This window comes from Etheostoma spectabile, unplaced genomic scaffold, assembly GCF_008692095.1.
Source record: "Etheostoma spectabile isolate EspeVRDwgs_2016 unplaced genomic scaffold, UIUC_Espe_1.0 scaffold00009612, whole genome shotgun sequence".
Classification (NCBI taxonomy): domain Eukaryota; kingdom Metazoa; phylum Chordata; class Actinopteri; order Perciformes; family Percidae; genus Etheostoma; species Etheostoma spectabile.
In genome coordinates this window covers 1-19,631 of record NW_022603726.1, presented here as the reverse complement: position 1 = coordinate 19,631, position 19,631 = coordinate 1, and the positions used below count along the sequence as shown (strand labels likewise).

Genomic DNA, 19,631 nt, shown 5'->3' with positions numbered 1-19,631 from the left:
ACTGTGCGGCATTACAAGGCACAGCAGGACGTAGCTGGCACCGCAGAGTGTAGCAGATGAACATGCACCGCAGAAGAAGGGTAGCGGGACCATGGCGACAGCTGCTACCCTGATTTTGGAGCATGCTGATCCGAGGGAACATGCTGGGGAAAAAGAACATAAGGACTCCTGGGAAGACTCCCCGGAGCTAGGTTAGAACACGCATTTCTGGGACATGGATGCACATAAATGAAAAGATAGGAAGATAGAGGAGAGAGGAGCTCAGTGTATCAAAGGATGTCCCCAGCTGTCTAAAACTATTAAGCAAAACCAAGAGAGACAGGGTAAAGAGAGGAGCCTGGTCGGGCTAGAACTCTCCCCAACCGGATCGGGCTGTATGCCAAGTCTCCCTTTAGTTTATTACATGATAGATAAATCTGACAACTATGACGAGAAGCAGGTGGACCGGGTTAGGCGGACGCTGCGGCTCCTCACTCCCTAACAATATTCAATTCTATGCCCTAACAATAAGCTTTATCAAAGAGGAACGTCTTAAGCCTACTCTTAAATATGGAGATGGTGTCTGCCTCTCGAACCCAAACTGGAACCAGGTTCCACAGGAGAGGAGCCTGATAGCTGAACGCTCTGGCTCCCGTTCTACTTTTAGAGACTCTAGGAACCACAAGTAACCCTGCATTCTGGGAGCGTAGTGCTCTTTAAGGGTTGTAAGGTACCATGAGATCTTTAACATAAGATGGAGCTGACCATGAAGAGCTTGTAGCTAAGAAGAAGGATTTTAAATTCATTCTAGATTTTACAGGAAGCCAATGCAGAGAAGCTAAAACAGGAGAGATGTGGTCTCTTTTCCTGGTTCCTGTCAGAACACTGCTGCAGCATTCTGGATCAGCTGGAGAGTCTTTATGGACTTTTCCGAGCAGCCTGATAATAAAAGAATTGCAGTAATCCAGCCTAGAAGTAACAAAATGCGGACTAGTTTTCTGCATCATTTTAGACAGGATAGTCCTGATTTTTGCAATATTAGTAGGTGAAAAAAGGCAATCCTTGAAATTTGATTTATGTGGGAATGTAAAGGACATGTTGATCAAAGATAACTCCCAGATTCCTCCACAGTGGTGCTGGAGGCCGGGTGGTGCTGGGGGGGCCAGGCCAGGTGATGCCATCCAGAGTAACTATCTCTTTTGATAATGCGTCACGGCGGTGCTTGGGTCCCAGAGCAATAACTTCAGTTTTATCTGAGTTTAACATTAGAAATTACAGCTCATCCAGGTTTAATATCTTGAAGGCACGTTTGAAGTTTAGCTAACTGAGTAGTTTCATCCGGCTTGATCGATAGATATAATTGAGTATCATCTGCATAACAATGAAAGTTTATGGAGTGTTTCCTAATATACTGCCTAAAGGAAAGCATATATAAGTGAACAGGATTGGACGAGCACAGATCCGTGTGGGACTCCATGACTAACTTGGCGTGCACAGAGGATTCATCATTAATATGAACAAACTGAGATCGATCTGATAAATAAGACTTAAATGAAAACAAAGAGACCAAAGCATGTTTCCGAATGCAGCTGTTTAAGGCATCAATAATGTTTTTATTGAATTAGAAATTTATTTTCATCACTATCCTTTATTCTTTATTCAGATTGGAGGGCTGCAGTTTGTCAGAGACCAGCTGTGCTTCTCTGGTCTCAGCTCTGAAGTCCAACCCCTCCCATCTGAGACAGCTGGACCTGAGTCATAACAACCTGCATGATTCAGGAGTGGAGCTGCTGTGTGGTTTTCTGGAGAGTCCAGACTGTAGACTGGAGACTCTGAGGTCAGTTCCCTGACTCTGTTACTATTAGAGATCTCAAATATTTAATTAACAACTGAAAATAATTCATGTCCAAACACAACTCCTATGTCATTTATGATCATTCTGACACCTATATTCAAATAATACGGATCACAATCACTGTTGATGATGATGATGATGATGATGATGAAGGTCAGAGGGTGGTAACTCCATTTGTAGACCTCACCTGGGACAGGTGGAGGTGTGTGTGTGTGACAAGAGAGTGATATGGAAAATTATTTTACACATGTACACACACACACACACACAAACACACACACACAAAAACACTCAGACACACGCATACATACATACAAAACCACAGGCACACACATACACAAAATCTCACACAAAGACACACACTGAAACACAGACAGAAACACACACACACACACACACAGACACACCCATACACATACAGTCACACACGAAAACAGACAAACACAGACATAGATACACAAAGACACACAGAAACATAAGGAAAGATACACAGACAGACACACACACAGACACACACAAACACACATACACTTACAGAAAAAAACAGAAACAACCATACACACACACAAAACACACAAAAAGACAGACACAAACAGACACACACACAGACACACACATACACACTGTCACAAACAGACACACACACAGACATGTAGATGAAAACAAAGAGGCCAAAGCATGTTTCCAAAAGCAGCTGTTTAAAGGATCAATAAAGTTTTTATTGAATTAGAAATTGATTTTCATCATCTTCATTTATTCTTTATTCAGATTGAAGTTCTGCAGGTTGTCAGAGACCAGCTTGGCTTCCCTGGTCTCAGCTCTGAAGTCCAACCCCTCCCATCTGAGAGAGCTGGACCTGAGATACAACGATCGGCAGGATTCAGACGTGGAGCTGCTGCGTGATCTTGTGGAGAGTCCAGACTGTAGACTGAAGACTCTGAGGTCAGTAGAGGGTTGGACTCAGTCCATGCTGGTCTTAGCAGTATTTTAAATGTTTTATTATCTCTGATCACAGGCTTAATGACTATTGCCTCTCTGAGACTGAGTGTGAAGTCATGGTCTCAGCTCTGAAGTCCAACCCCTCCCATCTGAGAGAGCTGGACCTGAGTAACAACTACCTGGAGGATTCAGACGTGGAGCGTCTGTGTGCTGGACTGCAGAGTCCCAACTGTAGAATGGAGACTCTGAGGTCAGTTCATGTGTTGTAATCACATACAGTGTATAACTCACTAGGGTTGTTGGAACACTTGCTGAAAATTAAATATCATTTGAATGTTAAAAAATATTTTTCTTTTACTGATGAAATAACTGTTTGAATATGATTCTTTATAAATATGTTGGCTAATGTTAGCTAGTCTCAGATGCTCCCGTCCTTGTCTGTGTGATCAATAAGGAAAGAAAATAAAGGATTAAATATGAATTATCAGATTGAAGATTTTTATGTAATATTTATTTTTATTCAGTGTTGGTGACGCGGAAACGGTAACTCCACTGAAATTACATGAAACTAAAGTAACGAGTCAATTTAGTAAAATGTAAGGAGTCAAAGTAAAAAGTTGGCACAACAAACTTATCTAAAATATTTAAAAAACATGTAGATGAAAACAAAGAGACCAAAGCATGTTTCTAAATGCAGCTGTTTAAAGGATCAATAAAGTGTTTATTGAATTAGAAATTAATTTTCATCATTATCATTTATTCTTTATTCAGATTGAGGGGCTGCTGGTTGTCAGAGACCAGCTGTGCTTCTCTGGTCTCAGCTCTGAAGTCCAACCCCTCCCATCTGAGAGAGCTGGACCTGAGTCTCAACAACCTGCAGGATTCAGGACTTGAGCTGCTGTGTGGTTTTCTGGAGAGTCCAGACTGTAGACTGGAGACTCTGAGGTCAGTTCCCTGACTCTGTTACTATTAGAGATCTAATATCTTTAATTAACAACTGAAACTAATTCATGTCCAAACACAACTTCCATCTACCAAGTAGTAAATGTTCTGTAGTTCATATGTTGATGTTTCTTGTAGTCCATTCAGTCTGCAGTCCCAGAAGACTTGTTCTTATTAACTGTTGAAGCCATTACTCTGATTTCTGTTTGATCATATATATTCAAGATGGCACCGCAGATGGCCGCCTCTGGACTACGCTCCATTGTGCTTTTCGTGTTTTTGTTTATTTTGTCTGTTTTCCGCCAACATTTTCTGGTAACATTTACCAGAGATGAGCTCTTAAATATTGGACTTTCAACTCTTCATATTTTTCCACCACTTTTTTCCGAACCTGGAACTTTCTCGGAGTTATTAGTTGGAGGCGCAGCAGTTCTCTACGCGATCCACCGGAGACGCCGGAGGGGGAAGCGCGCTGGCGCGCTTGTTAAATTGAGACAGTGGGGCTTTCATACTGCGCTCCCCTCCATCCACCTGGCGAATGTCCGCTCTCTGGCAAACAGAATGGACGAACTGCTGCTCCTCAACAAAACCAACTCGGACTTCTGCAGATCTGCCGCCCTCTGCTTTACCGAGTCCTGGCTCACTCCGAGCATTCCGGACAGCGCACTTCTCCTCCCGGGATTCAATCTTTACCGGGCGGATCGCGTACTGGAGCTCACGGGGAAAACAAAGGGAGGCGGACTCTGTCTCTACATAAACGAAGGTTGATGACAGATGTCACAGTTCTGGAAAAATCCTGCAGCCCCCACTTAGAGTCACTATTCATAAACTGCAAACCATTTTATTCACCGCGGGAGTTCTCCTCGTTCATTCTGGTCGCCGTCTACATCCCCCCTCAGGCCTGTGTTAGTGAGGCGCTACTGCACCTGGCCCACCAGGTCTACATCCCCCCTCAGGCCTGTGTTAGTGAGGCGTTACTGCACTGGCCCACCAGGTCTACATCCCCCTCAGGCCTGTGTTAGTGAGGTGTTACTGCACCTGGCCCACCAGGTCTACATCCCCCTCAGGCCTGTGTTAGTGAGGCGTACTACACCTGGCCCACCAGGTCTACATCCCCCCTCAGGCCTGTGTTAGTGAGGCGTTACTGCACCTGGCCCACCAGTCTGCATCCCACCTCAGGCCTGTGTTAGTTAGGCGTTACTGCACCTGGCCCACCAGGTCTACATCCCCCCTCAGGCCTGTGTCAGTGAGGCGTTACTGCACCTGGCCCACCAGGTCTACATCCCCCCTCAGGCCTGTGTCAGTGAGGCGTTACTGCACCTGGCCCACCAGATTACTAACGTGGAGAAAAAACATCCTGACTCCCTGCTCATTGTTCTTGGGAACTTCAACAAAGCAATCCTCAGCCACAAACTCCCAAAGTATAGGCAGCATATTAAGTGTCCCACCAGGGACACTAATATACTGGACCACTGCTATACTACATTAAAGGACTCCTATCGCTCTGTCCCACGTGCAGCCTTGGGACTCTCTGATCACTGTCTGGTTCATCTTGTCCCGACATACAGGCAGAAACTAAAATCTGTTAAACCTCTTGTAAAGAGGGTGAAAAGATGGACCAACGAGTCAAAGCTGGATTTACAGGCCTGCTTTGACTGTACTGATTGGAGTGTTTTTGAAGCTGCAGCCACTGATCTGGACCAACTAACTGACACTGTGACATCTTAAATCAGCTTTTGTGAGGACGTGTGTGTGCCGACAAAAACCTTCTGCACATATAACAACCAAAAACCCTGGTTCACAGCCAGACTCAGGCAGCTCCGTCAGTCAAAAGAGGAGGCCTTCAGAAGTGGGGACAGAGTCCTGTATAACCAGGCCAAGAACACACTGACCACAGAGATCAAAGCAGCTGAGAGGAGCTGTGCTAAAAAGCTGGAAAACAGCTTTTCAAACAACGATCCTCGGTCAGTGTGGAGAGGCCTGCAGACTCTCACTAACTACAGGAGACCATCCCCCAACACTGCTGGTTCTCAACGACCCTCCCCCACACCAACTCACCAACTCACACCTCAGTCAGTCACCTCCCCCCCTCTGTCCCCTCGCCTGCACTCACGATCTGTGAAGTGGATGTGCGCCAGTTCTTCCAGAGGCAGAAGACCAGAAAGGCTCCTGGCCCAGACGGTGTGTCACCATCCTGCCTGAAAATATGTGCAGACCAGCTGGCCCCCATCTTCACTCGGATCTTCAACAGATCTCTGGAGCTATCTGAAGTTCCCTCCTGCTTCACACGCTCAACAATCATTTCAGTCCCCAAAAAAACCTCCATCTCTGGACTAAATGACTACAGGCCTGTCTCCCTGACATCTGTATTCATGAAGTCCTTTGAAAGACTGGTGTTGGCCCACCTGAAGGACATCACAGTCCCCTTGCTGGACCCCCTGCAGTTTGCCTACAGGGCTAAAAGGTCGGTGGATGATGCAGTCAACTTGGGACTGCATTACATCCTGCAACACCTCAACTCTCCAGGGGCTTATGCAAGGATCCTGTCTGTGGACTTCAGCTCAGCGTTTAACACCATCATCCCGGACATCCTCAGTACCAAACTCTCCCAGCTCACTGTGCCAGCCTCCACCTGTCAGTGGATCACAAACTTCCTGACTGACAGGAGTCAGCAGGTGAGGCTGGGGAACATCACATCCAGCACACAGACTATTAGTACTGGCGCCCCCCAGGGGTGTGTGCTCTCCCCACTGCTCTTCTCCTTCTACACCAATGACTGCACCTCAGGAGACCCATCTGTTAAACTTCTGAAGTTTGCTGACGACACAAGCGTCATCGGCCTCATCGGGACGGTGATGAGTCGGCCTACAGACGGGAGGTGGATCAGCTGGCTCTCTGGTGCAGTCAGAACAACCTTGAGCTCAACACGCTCAAAACTGTGAAGATAATCGTGGACTTCAGGAAGAGACCCCCCACTCTTCCCCCCATCACCATACTCAACAGCCCTGTGTCTGCTGTGGAATCCTTCAGGTTTCTGGGATCCACTATATCCCAGGACCTGAAGTGGGAGCCCAACTCAGACACCATCATCAAAAAGGCCCAGCAGAGGATGTACTTCCTGCGCCAGCTCAGGAAGCTCAACCTGCCTAAGGAGCTGCTGATCCACTTCTACACAGCCATCATCCAGTCTGTCCTCTGCACGTCCATCACTGTCTGGTTTGGATCAGCCACCAAAGAGGACCGGAGCAGACTACAACGGACAGTTAGGACTGCAGAAAAGATCATTGGTGCCAACCTGCCCTCCGTCCATGACTTATACACCTCCAGAGTCAGGAAACGGGCAGGAACCATCACTGCAGACCCTTCTCACCCCGGACACAATCTGTTCCAGCTTCTGCCCTCTGGAAGGCACTACAGAGCCCTGTCCGCCAAAACCATCAGACTCAGGATCAGTTCCTACCCACAAGCAATCTCTCTAATGAACAGCTGACTTCTTACCGTCAGTGTGAGGTTCAATTCTGGTCCATAACCCAGTAACACGGTCTCTATAGCACCTGTTCACTGGTTCCACTTATCATTCCACTTATTTAGTATTATTCATCATTCTCATATCTCACTTATTATTTACTATTTATTCACCATTCTCACATCTCTCTTATTTGTTATTCATTCATCGTTCTCATTCTCTTTCTATTTCAGAACTGTCCATAATGTTCATACTGTTCATATTGTAATATAATAACATTTTTTTTTATTTATTTAACCTTTATTTAACCAGGAAGTCCCTTGAGATTGAAATCTCTTTTTCGAGGGAGACCTGGCCAAGACGGCACACCAGTTACAATTTAAACAAATACAGCACAGACAAAATCTCACATAGAGGAAAGGACAGGTCACATAGGGCAGTTACATTTTTGAATTACATGACATTTTAACATGGCCTTAAATTCATTCAATGGGACTAGATTATTTAAATGGATCAAGTTTTGCAAGTTATTCCAAGACCAAGGAGCGGAGTAAGAGAAGGCTTTCTTCCCCAGCTCAGTAAAAAACCCTTGGAACCTGGTAAGAGCGCCACCTGGTGGAACGGAGATGAAAATGGCTGGAATTTAGCTTGAGGAGATTACATAAATATGCCGGCAGTTTACCCAACATGGCCTTGTATAGAAAAATATAAAAATGAAGTTGTCTACGTAGACTTAGTGACGGCCAGCCTACCAGTTCATACAGCGTACAATGATGAGTACGTGCATAAGAGTTAGTTAAGAAGCGCAAAGCACAATGGTACACAGAGTCTAACAGGTGGAGAGGACTAGAGGCAGCATGCATGTAGACAACATCACCATAGTCCAAAACACTTAAAAAAGTAGCCTGAACAAGTGTTTTTCTGGCTGACATGTTAAAACAAGTTTTATTTCTAAAATAAAACCCAGCCTTAGTTTCAGCTTTTTTACAAGTTTTTCAACATGAACTTTAAAAGAAAGTTTGTTGTCCAGCCAAAAACCTAAATACTTATATGATGAAACATTTTCAATTAAGTCTCCGCTTAATGTGTTAATAGTTATATTATCTGGGGATTGGGAACGAGCCCTTGAAAACGTCATAAATTTGGTTTTCTTAGTATTTAGCACTAACTTAAGGCCATGTAGAGAAACTTGAAGCTGTTGAAAGGCCAACTGAAGGTCATGCATGGCTTGATTCAGTGAAGAGGCAACTGAATATATCACAGTATCATCTGCATAAAGGTGCAGTTTAGCAGTTTGCACGTCTTTTCCAATGTTATTTATGAATATAGAAAATAAAATGGGGGCTAAAATCGAACCTTGAGGAACACCCATAGAAATTTCTAAAAAGTCTGATTTAAGACCATCTATAGAAACACATTGCGTTCGCTCTGTAAGATAGTTTTTGAACCAAGTAATAGCTGTGTTTCCTATGCCAACATAATACTATTTATCCCAGTATCCTTGCACTATGCTCCACATTTAAATAATTTTCTTGATCTCTTCAATGCACTCATGCCTCTATATTGTTCTGTTTAGAGTGTGTATATTTTTTGTTTTGGTTGTTTTTGTTTTGTTTTTATGTGTATGCACAGTGTGAGCAACAATGCTCCAAAGAAAAATTCCTTGTATGTGTCCTCAAACCTGGCGAATAAAGCTGATTCTGATACTGATTCTGATCCTCTTCACATGCATGCCATTTATAATCATGCTGAAACCTATATTCAAATAATACGGATCATAATTACTGTTGATGATGATGATGATGATGATGATGGTGAGGTCAGGGGGTGGTACCTCTATATGTAGACCTCACCTGGGACAGGTGGAGGTGTGAGTGTGACTAGAGAGAACTATTTTTCATTTTTTGAGACAAACTTTTTTTCTTCATGTTTAAAACAAGTTTTATTTATGTTGCTGTTGCAGTTGTGAAAAAACTGAACGGATGATTGGGACTCTACGAACAAATGTGTTGATTTACTGACACACACACACACCCACATATACACACACAGACCGTTCTTACACTCACACACATACACACACACAGATCGCTCCTACACACACACACACACACATACAAACATACACACACACACACACACACTGAACTACACACACACACAGGAATACAAACATAAACACACAGACAGACACACACGCTGACACAAATAAACAGACACATACACAAAAAACACAAAAACACACAGAAACAAACACATCTCACTTACACAAAGAAACAGAGACACAATCACACACACACAGAAATACACACACACACAAACACAAATACACACATACAGACACACAGACAAACACACAGAAATACACACACACACAGAGAAATACACACTCACACACACACACACACACAAAAACACAAACAGGCACACATACACAGAAATACAAACACAAACACAAAGACACACAAACACTGACAAAGACACACACACACAAAAACACACACTCATACTCACAGTCACACACACAAATATAGACACGCACACAGAGAAACAGTAACATACAATCGCACACACACACAAAGATCCACAGACACACACAGAAAAACACACAAAGACACAGAGACAGACAAACTATCTGAAAAACATGTAGATGAAAACAAAGAGACCAAAGCATGTTTCCAAATGCAGCTGTTTAAAGGATCAATAAAGTATTTATTGAATTAGAAATTAATTTCATCATCATCATTTATTCTTTATTCAGATTGTGGAACTGCAGTTTGTCAGAGACCAGCTGTGCTTCTCTGGTCTCAGCTCTGAAGTCCAACCCCTCCCATCTGAGAGACCTGGACCTGAGATATAACAAGCTGCAGGATCCAGGACTGGAGCTGCTGTGTGGTTTTCTGGAGAGTCCAGACTGTAGACTGGAGACTCTGAGGTCAGTTCCCTGACTCTGTTACTATTAGAGATCGAATATCTTTAATTAACAACTGAAACTAACACTGTTATTAATTTATGTTTAAAAAAAGTTTTATTTATGTTGCTGTTGCAGTTATGCAAAAACTGAACGGATGATTGGGACTCTACGAACGAATGTGTTGATTAACTGACACACACACACACACACACACACACACACACACACACACAGACACACAAACGCACACACACACACATACACAGAGCACACAAATAGACACACACATACACTACATACAGACACAAACAGAGACTCACACAAAGAATAACAAAGAAAGGCACAAACACACTCACACACACACACACATAAACAGAAGCACACACTGACGCACCCACAAAAATACACACACAGACACACACTCAGAAGTACACACACACACAGACATACAGACACACAGACACACACACACATACACTACACACACAGACACACACAGAAAGACACAAACACTCAGGAACAGTCTCACACACACACACACACACACAGAAACACACTGAAATACAAGTAAACACAGACACACACACAGCCACACACACAGACACACACACACACACACACAGACACGTAGATGAAAACAAAGAGACCAAAGCATGTTTCCAAATGCAGCTGTTTAAAGGATCAATAAAGTTTTTATTGAATTAGAAATTAATTTCATCATCATCATTTATTCTTTATTCAGATTGTGGAACTGCAGTTTGTCAGAGACCAGCTGTGCTGCTCTGGTCTCAGCTCTGAAGTCCAACCCCTCCCATCTGAGAGAACTGGACCTGAGTTACAACAACCTGCAGGATTCAGGACTGGAGCTGCTGTGTGGTTTTCTGGAGAGTCCAGACTGTAGACTGGAGACTCTGAGGTCAGTTCCCTGACTCTGTTACTATTAGAGATCTAATATCTTTAATTAACAACTGAAACTAAATCATGTCCAAACACAACTTCCATCTATCAAGTAGTAAATGTTCTGTAGTTCATATGTTGATGGTTCTTGTAGTCCATTCAGTCTGTAGTCCCAGAAGACTTGTGCTTATTAACTGTTGAAGCCATTACTCTGATTTCTGTTTGATCTTCTTCACATGTATGTCATTTGTAATCATGCTTAGACTTAGACATAGTTTTATTACTCTCTTTGGGATGACTCCCGCAAGGAAATTAAAGTTACCAGCATCCGATACAGCATGAGAAGGAGAAAAAAGACAAGAATACAACACAAATCACAATAATGATGATGTTGATGATGCACAGGACAACACGCAGTACATGTGGTCACATGAGGGGATTTTTTGAGGTGACTGGGGTGTGGGTGTTGAAAGAACAAAATAAGGTCGGAGGGGGGTAGGGATAGGGACGCGGTGTGTATGTGTGTATGCGGGTTTGTGTGTGTATGTGGGTCTGTGTGTGTGTCTGGTGAGATGAGTGGCGGCAAACTGTCTGTGTTGTTATTACAAAGAGTTCAGTTCAGTCCGGTCTTGGCCTTGAGGGGAGATAAAGACAGTGCAGGAGGAGATAGGGGGCCAGCTGCAGGTTGTTTTCCCGCTTGGGAGAAAAGTGTGTGTGTGTACTGGGGGGACATAAGTTTAAATCCAATTTAGGTAGATTTGAAGGCATTGTCCGAATCAGTGTCCGTCAATCTCTCTCATCCTCAGCGACATCCGTGCGTCCAATTCATGTATTGATTTCTACCTTCATTGTCAGTCCGGTGATTGCACAAAGCAGATCCACCGACTGAACCCCAATTGCGTCCATCCTCCTCTGCGCTTTCACTGCCCGGTCTGAGATGTTACGACACAGTTCACCGTTCTGATCAGCCCTCTGATGTAAAACCTTCAACTTCTCGTTTAATACATTCAATCCCTCCTTGAGTTGCCCAGACAGCCTTGGGGCAAATTTACTGGCTGCTGTCTTACCAATTTGATGATGATTTAAGGAGATTCCAAGTCCCAGGACCAGAAAGCCTCCCAACAGAATTCCAATTATCCACAAATCTTCTACATCTTCCATGGTCAGAAGTCCAAGCAGACCGCAGCGTATGTTCCGGCCGGGCAGCTGGGCTCTCCCGGTGAAGCATGCTTGGCTGAAAAAATCTTGTCAATAGCGCCGAGTGACCAGTTGATCGAATCCATTTCGAAGGTTCCAAGGAAAACAGCAGGCAGCGGGGAGAGAGAAAGAAAGTCTCCACACAACAACTAGACAAAAATAGGAGATAGTAGGGGAGAGGAGGAGAGAGACTGCACTCGAGGAAGTGAAAAAGAGCTAGAAACCGGAGAGCTACTGGAGAGGCAGCCGTCTTCCACAGCGCCTACATGATGAATGACGACAATTGACGATGGCGATGCTGACACCTATATTCAAACAATACGGATCATAATTACTGTTGATGATGATGTGATGATGATGATGATGATGATGATGATGATGAGGTCAGGGGGGGTAACTCTATATGTAGACCTCACCTGGGACAGGTGGAGGTGTGTGTGACTAGAGAGCAAAACGACAAACTATTTTTAATTTTTTGAGACAAAAGTTTTTTTCTTCATGTTTAAAACAAGTTTTATTTATGTTGCTGTTGCAGTTATGCAAAAACTGAACGGATGATTGGGACTCTACGAACAAATGTGTTGATTTACTGACACACACACACAGCCACACACACACAGCCACACACACAGACACACAAAGAAACACACACACACACACACACTGAAACACACAGACTGGAACGCAGTTTTCCAGCTGGCGTTCCTGTAGCAGATGAGGAGCGACCGGCTCGGCTCGCCGCCTCTCAACATCTTTTAAAGGGACCTGTGTGGATCTGAAATGAAGACAGATTCAACATCTGCACGGCCTCTTTCTCCTTCAGATGTTTTCAGGAACACGTTTCGCTCCACTCTGTTCCTAAAATCACAAGATCCTGTTCCGTCCGAGCCGCCATGACAGTCGCTTTGAAGTCCTCCAGCAGCCAGACCCACGTGACGCTCTCGTCCAATCAGCTGCCGTCACGGGCTCGCTTCCTTGTGTGTGTGCGCAATAAGGAAAGAAAATAAAGGAAGAAACATGAATTATTAGATTTTATATTTTTATAAATTGTTTTTTTAATTCAGTATTGATGACACGGCAACGGTAACTCCACTAAAATTATATGAAACTAATGTAACGAGCCACGTTAGTAAAATGTAAGGAGTCAAAGTAAAAAGTAGGGGCAATGAAAAAATAGTAAAACTATCTGAAAAACATGTCGATAAAATCAAAGATACCAAAGCATGTTTCCAAATGCAGCTGTTTAAAGGATCAATAACGTATTTATTGAATTAGAAATTGATTTTCATCATCATCATTTATTCTTTATTCAGATTGGAGCAATGCAGTTTATCAGAGACCAGCTGTGCTTCTCTGGTCTCAGCTCTGAAGTCTAACCCCTCCCATCTGAGAGAGCTGGACCTGAGTAATAACAAGCTGCAGGATTCAGGACTGGAGCTGCTGTGTGGTTTTCTGGAGAGTCCAGACTGTAGACTGGAGACTCTGAGGTCAGTTCCCTGACTCTGTTACTATTAGAGATCTAATATCTTTAATTAACAACTGAAAGTAATTCATGTCCAAACACAACTTCCATCTATCAAGTAGTAAATGTTCTGTAGTTCATATGTTGATGGTTCTTGTAGTCCATTCAGTCTGTAGTCCCAGAAGACTTGTGCTTATTAACTGTTGAAGCCATTACTCTGATTTCTGTTTGATACTTTTCACATGCATGCCATTTAGTGAAATGCCACTCGTCTGTCGTCTGAAGGAAATAAATCTGGATTCCAGCTGACAGCATGACATCATGATCAGAGACATCAACCTGTCCAACCCTCACATCTGATCTCAGTGTTTCTTCTCTTATTTCAACACTAAACAGCTGATCACTTCATGTTTGTCACAGCTCTGAGATCAGTCTGACTGAAGGAAATCGGTTAAAGGTTCATCTGATGAGGATTTAGTGGACCTCTCCCCAGAAGATAACGGCTTTATTCATGTTTATCCCTTCAGGGTGGATGGCAGAGTCTACAGGGCTGCACCTGCCAGACAGGAAGCAGGTGAGTAAATATCTCAAAGAAACATAACGGGGCTGTTAAACCAGGACCAGAACTGGAGACTAGCTGCTGGAGCTTTAAGGTGCTGGTTGGTCCAGGAACCACAGCAGGTCTGCTGCTTTCTTCTTCTCTGTCTTCAGTCTCTCATTTCTGTTAAATGTTGTTGGTTAAACTCGGTCTTGACTTTGTACCGACCCACTTTGGACGTGGTCTGGACTTAACCATGATTTAATATCTCCATTGGGACTTTATTTGAAGTTGTCAATAGATAACAACAGGAACCATGAGGAGAAAGACCTGCTCCAAAGGGCTCTGATGGACCTCTGGTAGACCTTTATTAATGTGGGTCACCAGGATTTCCAAAAGGGACTTTACCCTCTGCTGTGTCCTCTTGTCTCCCCAGATCCGTCTCCATCAAAGACAGACCCTGATGTGTCTGAGGACAGCAGAGAGGACCAGCTGTCTCCTGATGGTCCAGAGAGGTTGAAGCAGCAGCAGCTTGTGTGTGGAGAGGCTCTCCATCCAGATGTCAGTCTTTCACTTTAACATTTAATTCATCTGGCAGTGGTCAGACTGGGGGGGGGGTCCTCAGTGTGACCCCCTCCAGGGTTTACTGTTCCTTTACCTTCTCCTCTCTCTCTTCTCTTCCTCTTCATCATCAACTCTTTCAATCTCTTCTCTTCTTCCTCATCTCTGAAACCACGAGCTGCTGTCAGACAGTCCTGCAGGCTTCATCTGTGCACGTATACAGAGGACATAGTGCACGTGGAGTAGAAAAGGAAGTGGTGGATACAGAGGAAATAGTGCACGTGGAGTAGAAAGGGAAGCTGTGGATACAGAGGAAATAGTGCACGTGGAGTAGAAAGGGAAGTGGTGGATACAGAGGAAATAGTGCACGTGGAGTAGAAAGGGAAGCAGTGAGGATCCTGTCACATAGACAGGACTGAGAGTTGGCGGGGCAGTTTCTAATCAACTCTTCTTCTTCTTCTTCTTCTTCTTCCAGGAAATGTCCCCCTTCACAGCTGAGCTGCTGACTGAGTCTGGAGAGACTTCATACAGGAACCCAGTCCTCCAATGCCCAGTCCTTCATCATTCAGCAGCTCCACTTTAATCTAATGTCCCCTGTATCTCTTCTTACTGGATCAGGAGACTCCAGCAGAACTGCCCCCCACCACCACACCCACACCCACACACACACACACACACACACAACAAACACACACACACACGTCACCTGTCCTGCTTCCAGATCTTACCTCCACTTTTAAAGCTCGTTCCCTTCTTCCCTGCAGCTGCTTCTCTCTCTCGTCCAGAGAGACTTTCTGAGTCAGCAGTGATCCCATTTCTAGTTTTAGGACTTTTTACCAGGACTAAAGCTGGAGGAGTTTTGTGTTTGTGTGGGGCAGATTACGTCTGATAAAGCTGCTTATTGGAATATTTCTACAGTACTTTGCAAATGTCTTAGTTGTGTCCAACGCTGTGAGAGTGAGACGATGGTGATCGAAAGTATCTTCTGTCATCATTAATCCACGGGGGGGGGAGCGAGACTAGCGATGTAGCATCTACAGTTCCATAAGCTCCAGTATTCAACACGACATCAACAAGCAGCGACTAATGATCAGATTAATAATCAGCACCAACAGCACTCCTTCCTCAGATGATCACATTAATGTGGGACACAGCTGCAGCGTTAGCAGTTCATACATTAAGAACCATACCTGGTTCTCCATCTGCCAGGACTCCTGCAGCCTTCCTTACAGCATTTAATGTTGGCCTGTTGGTCGACCTGTTTTATAGATCCCGCTGTGTTCAGGGTCTGGCCAGAGAATGGGGATCCAGTGCATTCTCAACAGTGTGAACTACAAGCCTGTAGTCTTTAGACCTCCGTTCCCGGTAGGAGTTTGTTGAAAAGGCTTTGGCATTTACCACAGACCTGATCTCTTTGTCCGGGGATGCATGTTTCTTCTGTTTCAGGAAGCAGTCAGGCTGTGGAGTCTTTTCTAGGACACATCTGGACCTGTGTCCGCTCTATTTCAGAGACAGTTTGATTCCCTTTCTGTGGTCCCAGCTGTAGGAAACAGAAATCATCCAGGCTCCTGGTATCTAAAAGATGCAAAACCTCAATATTTAAATGATTTCAATGTGGAATCACATCCCCTCCCCCCCCCACCCCCATTGTTGCCCCATTAGGTTTCATCACAGCTTGATTCATGCCGGCCCGTCATTAGGATCTCGCTCAATACTGGACCAGAACTGGACCAGGTAGTTCCTCTTTAGTGGAACTTTTGGGGGTCGAGTCTTGATGTAAACATTAAGACTTTAATAAAAGGGACGGGGGGGTGGGGAGGGGAGACTTCTCTGCTCTTCGTTGACTTGTATTGTGTGAAGGTTCCTCCTCTTTATTCTGTCTGCTAGAAAACATCAGAACCAGCCCTAAAAGCTGCTGGGTGCTGATCTTCACCACCAGAAGACTAAATAACCCAGAAATTAAGTTTTTTTAAGCTGGCGAGCTGAAAAACTGAGTTTTCATAAAGAAAAAAGTGGATCCAGACGTGAGGAATCAGCAGAGAGAAAGGGAAGACTGTAGGATCCCACAGCATCATCACACCACCCTGTCTGTTAGCTTAGAGATAGAAGCAGAGACCCCCCCCCGTCTCTATGCAGCAGGTCAGAGGGAACCTTGTACAACTCTGTCATCTCCTTCATATCCAAAGGGAAATGTCCCAAATCAACTTTAAATATGTGAATGAGAATCAAATGTATCAGGAAGTGGAGGCGACCCCCCCGCCCTAATATCTCTAATTATTGTTGGATGTGAGAGAGGAACCAAACATCTCCATCCTCCTTAAATAAAAACTTTTCTTAAAAAATAGAAACTACTTACCAAAAGATTAATCATGATTGTTATTATTGTACTAAGGTTAGAAGGTTAGAGGGAGGTTTTAAAAATATCATTTTCTTCATCTGAATGATCCAGTATCGATTCCACAGAACGGATCTCTGAGTGTGTCTCAAATCACGCACTTCACTTAGTGCACTTCCAGACAGTACACTTCGTGCACTACGTACTATCTTACATAGTGCGTAAATTTTGACAGAGGAGTGTTGTCTTAAATTGAGCACTACCTTGTGCACTTACCGGAAATGACGAAAATGTGATATTTTTATTTGCTCCGTGTCATGCCAGGATGACGACGCCGCTGTCATGCCCCCCCCATAAGTTGAAAACAGTACACATAACTGTATTGTATAATATTCGTTCCTGTTAGTGCACTCTTTTCAAATAAAAAATATATTTAAAAACTTTAAGATTAACCAAATATAATATTGATGTACCTATATTTGTATAAGTATAGCAAAAAGTTACAACTTTGTATTGCGCTGTAATACTCGCTGTAAAAATGCCGGCATTTTCGGCCGGCATTAATGAAAGTTTTTCGACTGTTGTTAGCCCCGCCCCTTCTGCTACGTAGCCAAGATGGCGACCGTTGAGTGTGCAAAGTGTCCATCGATCCGCACTCAATTTTCTGGCCGTTTTGAGTGCACCATCCGGGTACTTAAGTGCACTGCATTTGACCGCACTTCGATAATGTGAACGCACTATGTACTCAAAAAGTTAGTATTTAGTACAGAAGTGCGCGATTTGGGACACACCATCTGTCTGTATGCACGGGCATTTTGAAAGGGGTCCCGTGACCTCTGACCTCAACATATCGGAATCAAACTTTAGACCCTTGTCAATCAAAATATAATTTTAAGGATCAAAGGGTCAGATTTGACAATATCTTAAATGTTTTTATCACCGGTTTTCCTAGACTTTCTGATTGTCCCCTCTCTGAGACTGAGTGTGAAGTCGTGGTCTCAGCTCTGAAGTCCAACCCCTCCCATCTGAGAGAGCTGGACCTGAGTAACAACGACCTGAAGTATTCAGCAGTGGAGCGTCTGTGTGCTGGACTGCAGAGTCCAAACTGTAGACTGGAGACTCTGAGGTCAGTTCATGTGTTTTACGCACATTCAGTTTATGTGACTGCTGAAGTTACTATTTGAATATGAATCTTTATAAATATGTTGGCTAATGTTAGCTAATCTCATATTTTTTTCTACCCACATGCTTTTTATGTCACGTCTGATAAACAATAAGTTATTTGAGGGGGTTGTGGGAGTGAGAAACACAAAGGAACACAAGGCACTGTGGGGCCTGAAGAATCCCGAGCTAACGCTACGTACCAAGTAATGTTAGTGGGGGGGGTGGGGGGGGGGTGTTTTAACATGACCTTAACATCCACATCCACAGCCCGAATGGTAATGTTGTCATTAGGGAGCTGGCTCTAGTTTCCTTCATGGAGACAGCTAAAGGTCATGTTAGCTTCCCTACAGCTGTTAGCGTTAGCTTCACTTCATATACCTTCTAACAGCTGGATTCTCAGTAACGGGACAATTTTTATTTTATTTATTTATTTAACCTTTATTTAACCAGGAAGTCCCTTGAGATTGAAATCTCTTTTTTGAGGGAGACCTGGCCAAGACGGCACACCAGTTACAATTTAAACAAATACAGCACAGACAGAATCTTACATAGACAATCTGCAAGGAACAGGTTGGAAGAACGTTAGTGACAGCACCGTTGGCCGTTAGCAGTGCCATTAGCATCGTGGCTAACACTACTGTTTCTTAGTTAGTGACACATGGTTGTGGCTGTGCTTTCCAACATGATGTCATTGTTCTAACCGAGCACCTTTAGACTTGTTCCATCATTCATGGTGTCATCATTTCATTATAGAGATCTCTGTTGATTGGGTTTGTAGTTGTGGACTCGTGGTGGAAAATTAATGGAAACACACACACACTCGCACACACACACACAAACACACACATACGACAAACGCATACAATGGGGTTTGAAAGTTTGGGCACCCCAGGTAAAAATGTGTATTAATGTTCATAAAAAAGAAGAAAGAAAAGATGGAAAAATCTCCAACAGGATCAAATGACAGATTAGACATTTGCATAATAATCACAAAAAGTTAGATTTTATTTCATCATTTACACTTTCAACATAACAGTAAACAAAAAAATGGCATCCAGGGTATGAGGTATCTTCGCCCATTCTTCTTCCAGAAGTCTTCCAGTTCTTTGAGATTTCTGGGCTGTCTGTCACGCACTGCTCCTTTAAGATCTATCCATAGATTTACATTATGTTGAGGTCAGGAGATGTGTAAGGCCATGGCAAAACCGCAGTTTACTCCTCTTGATGTAATCCAGCGTGGGTTTTGAGGTGTGTTTAGGATCATTATTCATTTTTTAAGCCATCCTCTCTTTAACTTCAGCTTTTCACAGATGGCATCAAGTTGCGCACAACATTTGCTGAAATTTATTGAATCTATTTTCCTTCTGCTTGTGAAATGTTCC

The 19,631-nt window shown here is 43.7% G+C and overlaps 1 protein-coding gene across 1 annotated transcript; it reads left to right on the top strand.

Annotated features, from left to right (window-relative positions):
- Positions 1 to 1,637: 1,637 nt before the first annotated feature.
- LOC116679166 (ribonuclease inhibitor) lies at positions 1,638 to 18,211 on the top strand (the record flags this gene model as incomplete). Its single annotated transcript, XM_032508852.1, has 12 exons — positions 1,638 to 1,816; positions 2,603 to 2,776; positions 2,850 to 3,023; positions 3,545 to 3,718; positions 9,943 to 10,116; positions 10,838 to 11,011; positions 13,503 to 13,676; positions 14,179 to 14,225; positions 14,626 to 14,750; positions 15,226 to 15,288; positions 16,020 to 16,115; positions 18,063 to 18,211. Coding segments are annotated over 12 exons (1,703 nt in total), but the record flags the coding sequence as incomplete, so codon positions are not given.
- Positions 18,212 to 19,631: the final 1,420 nt, after the last annotated feature.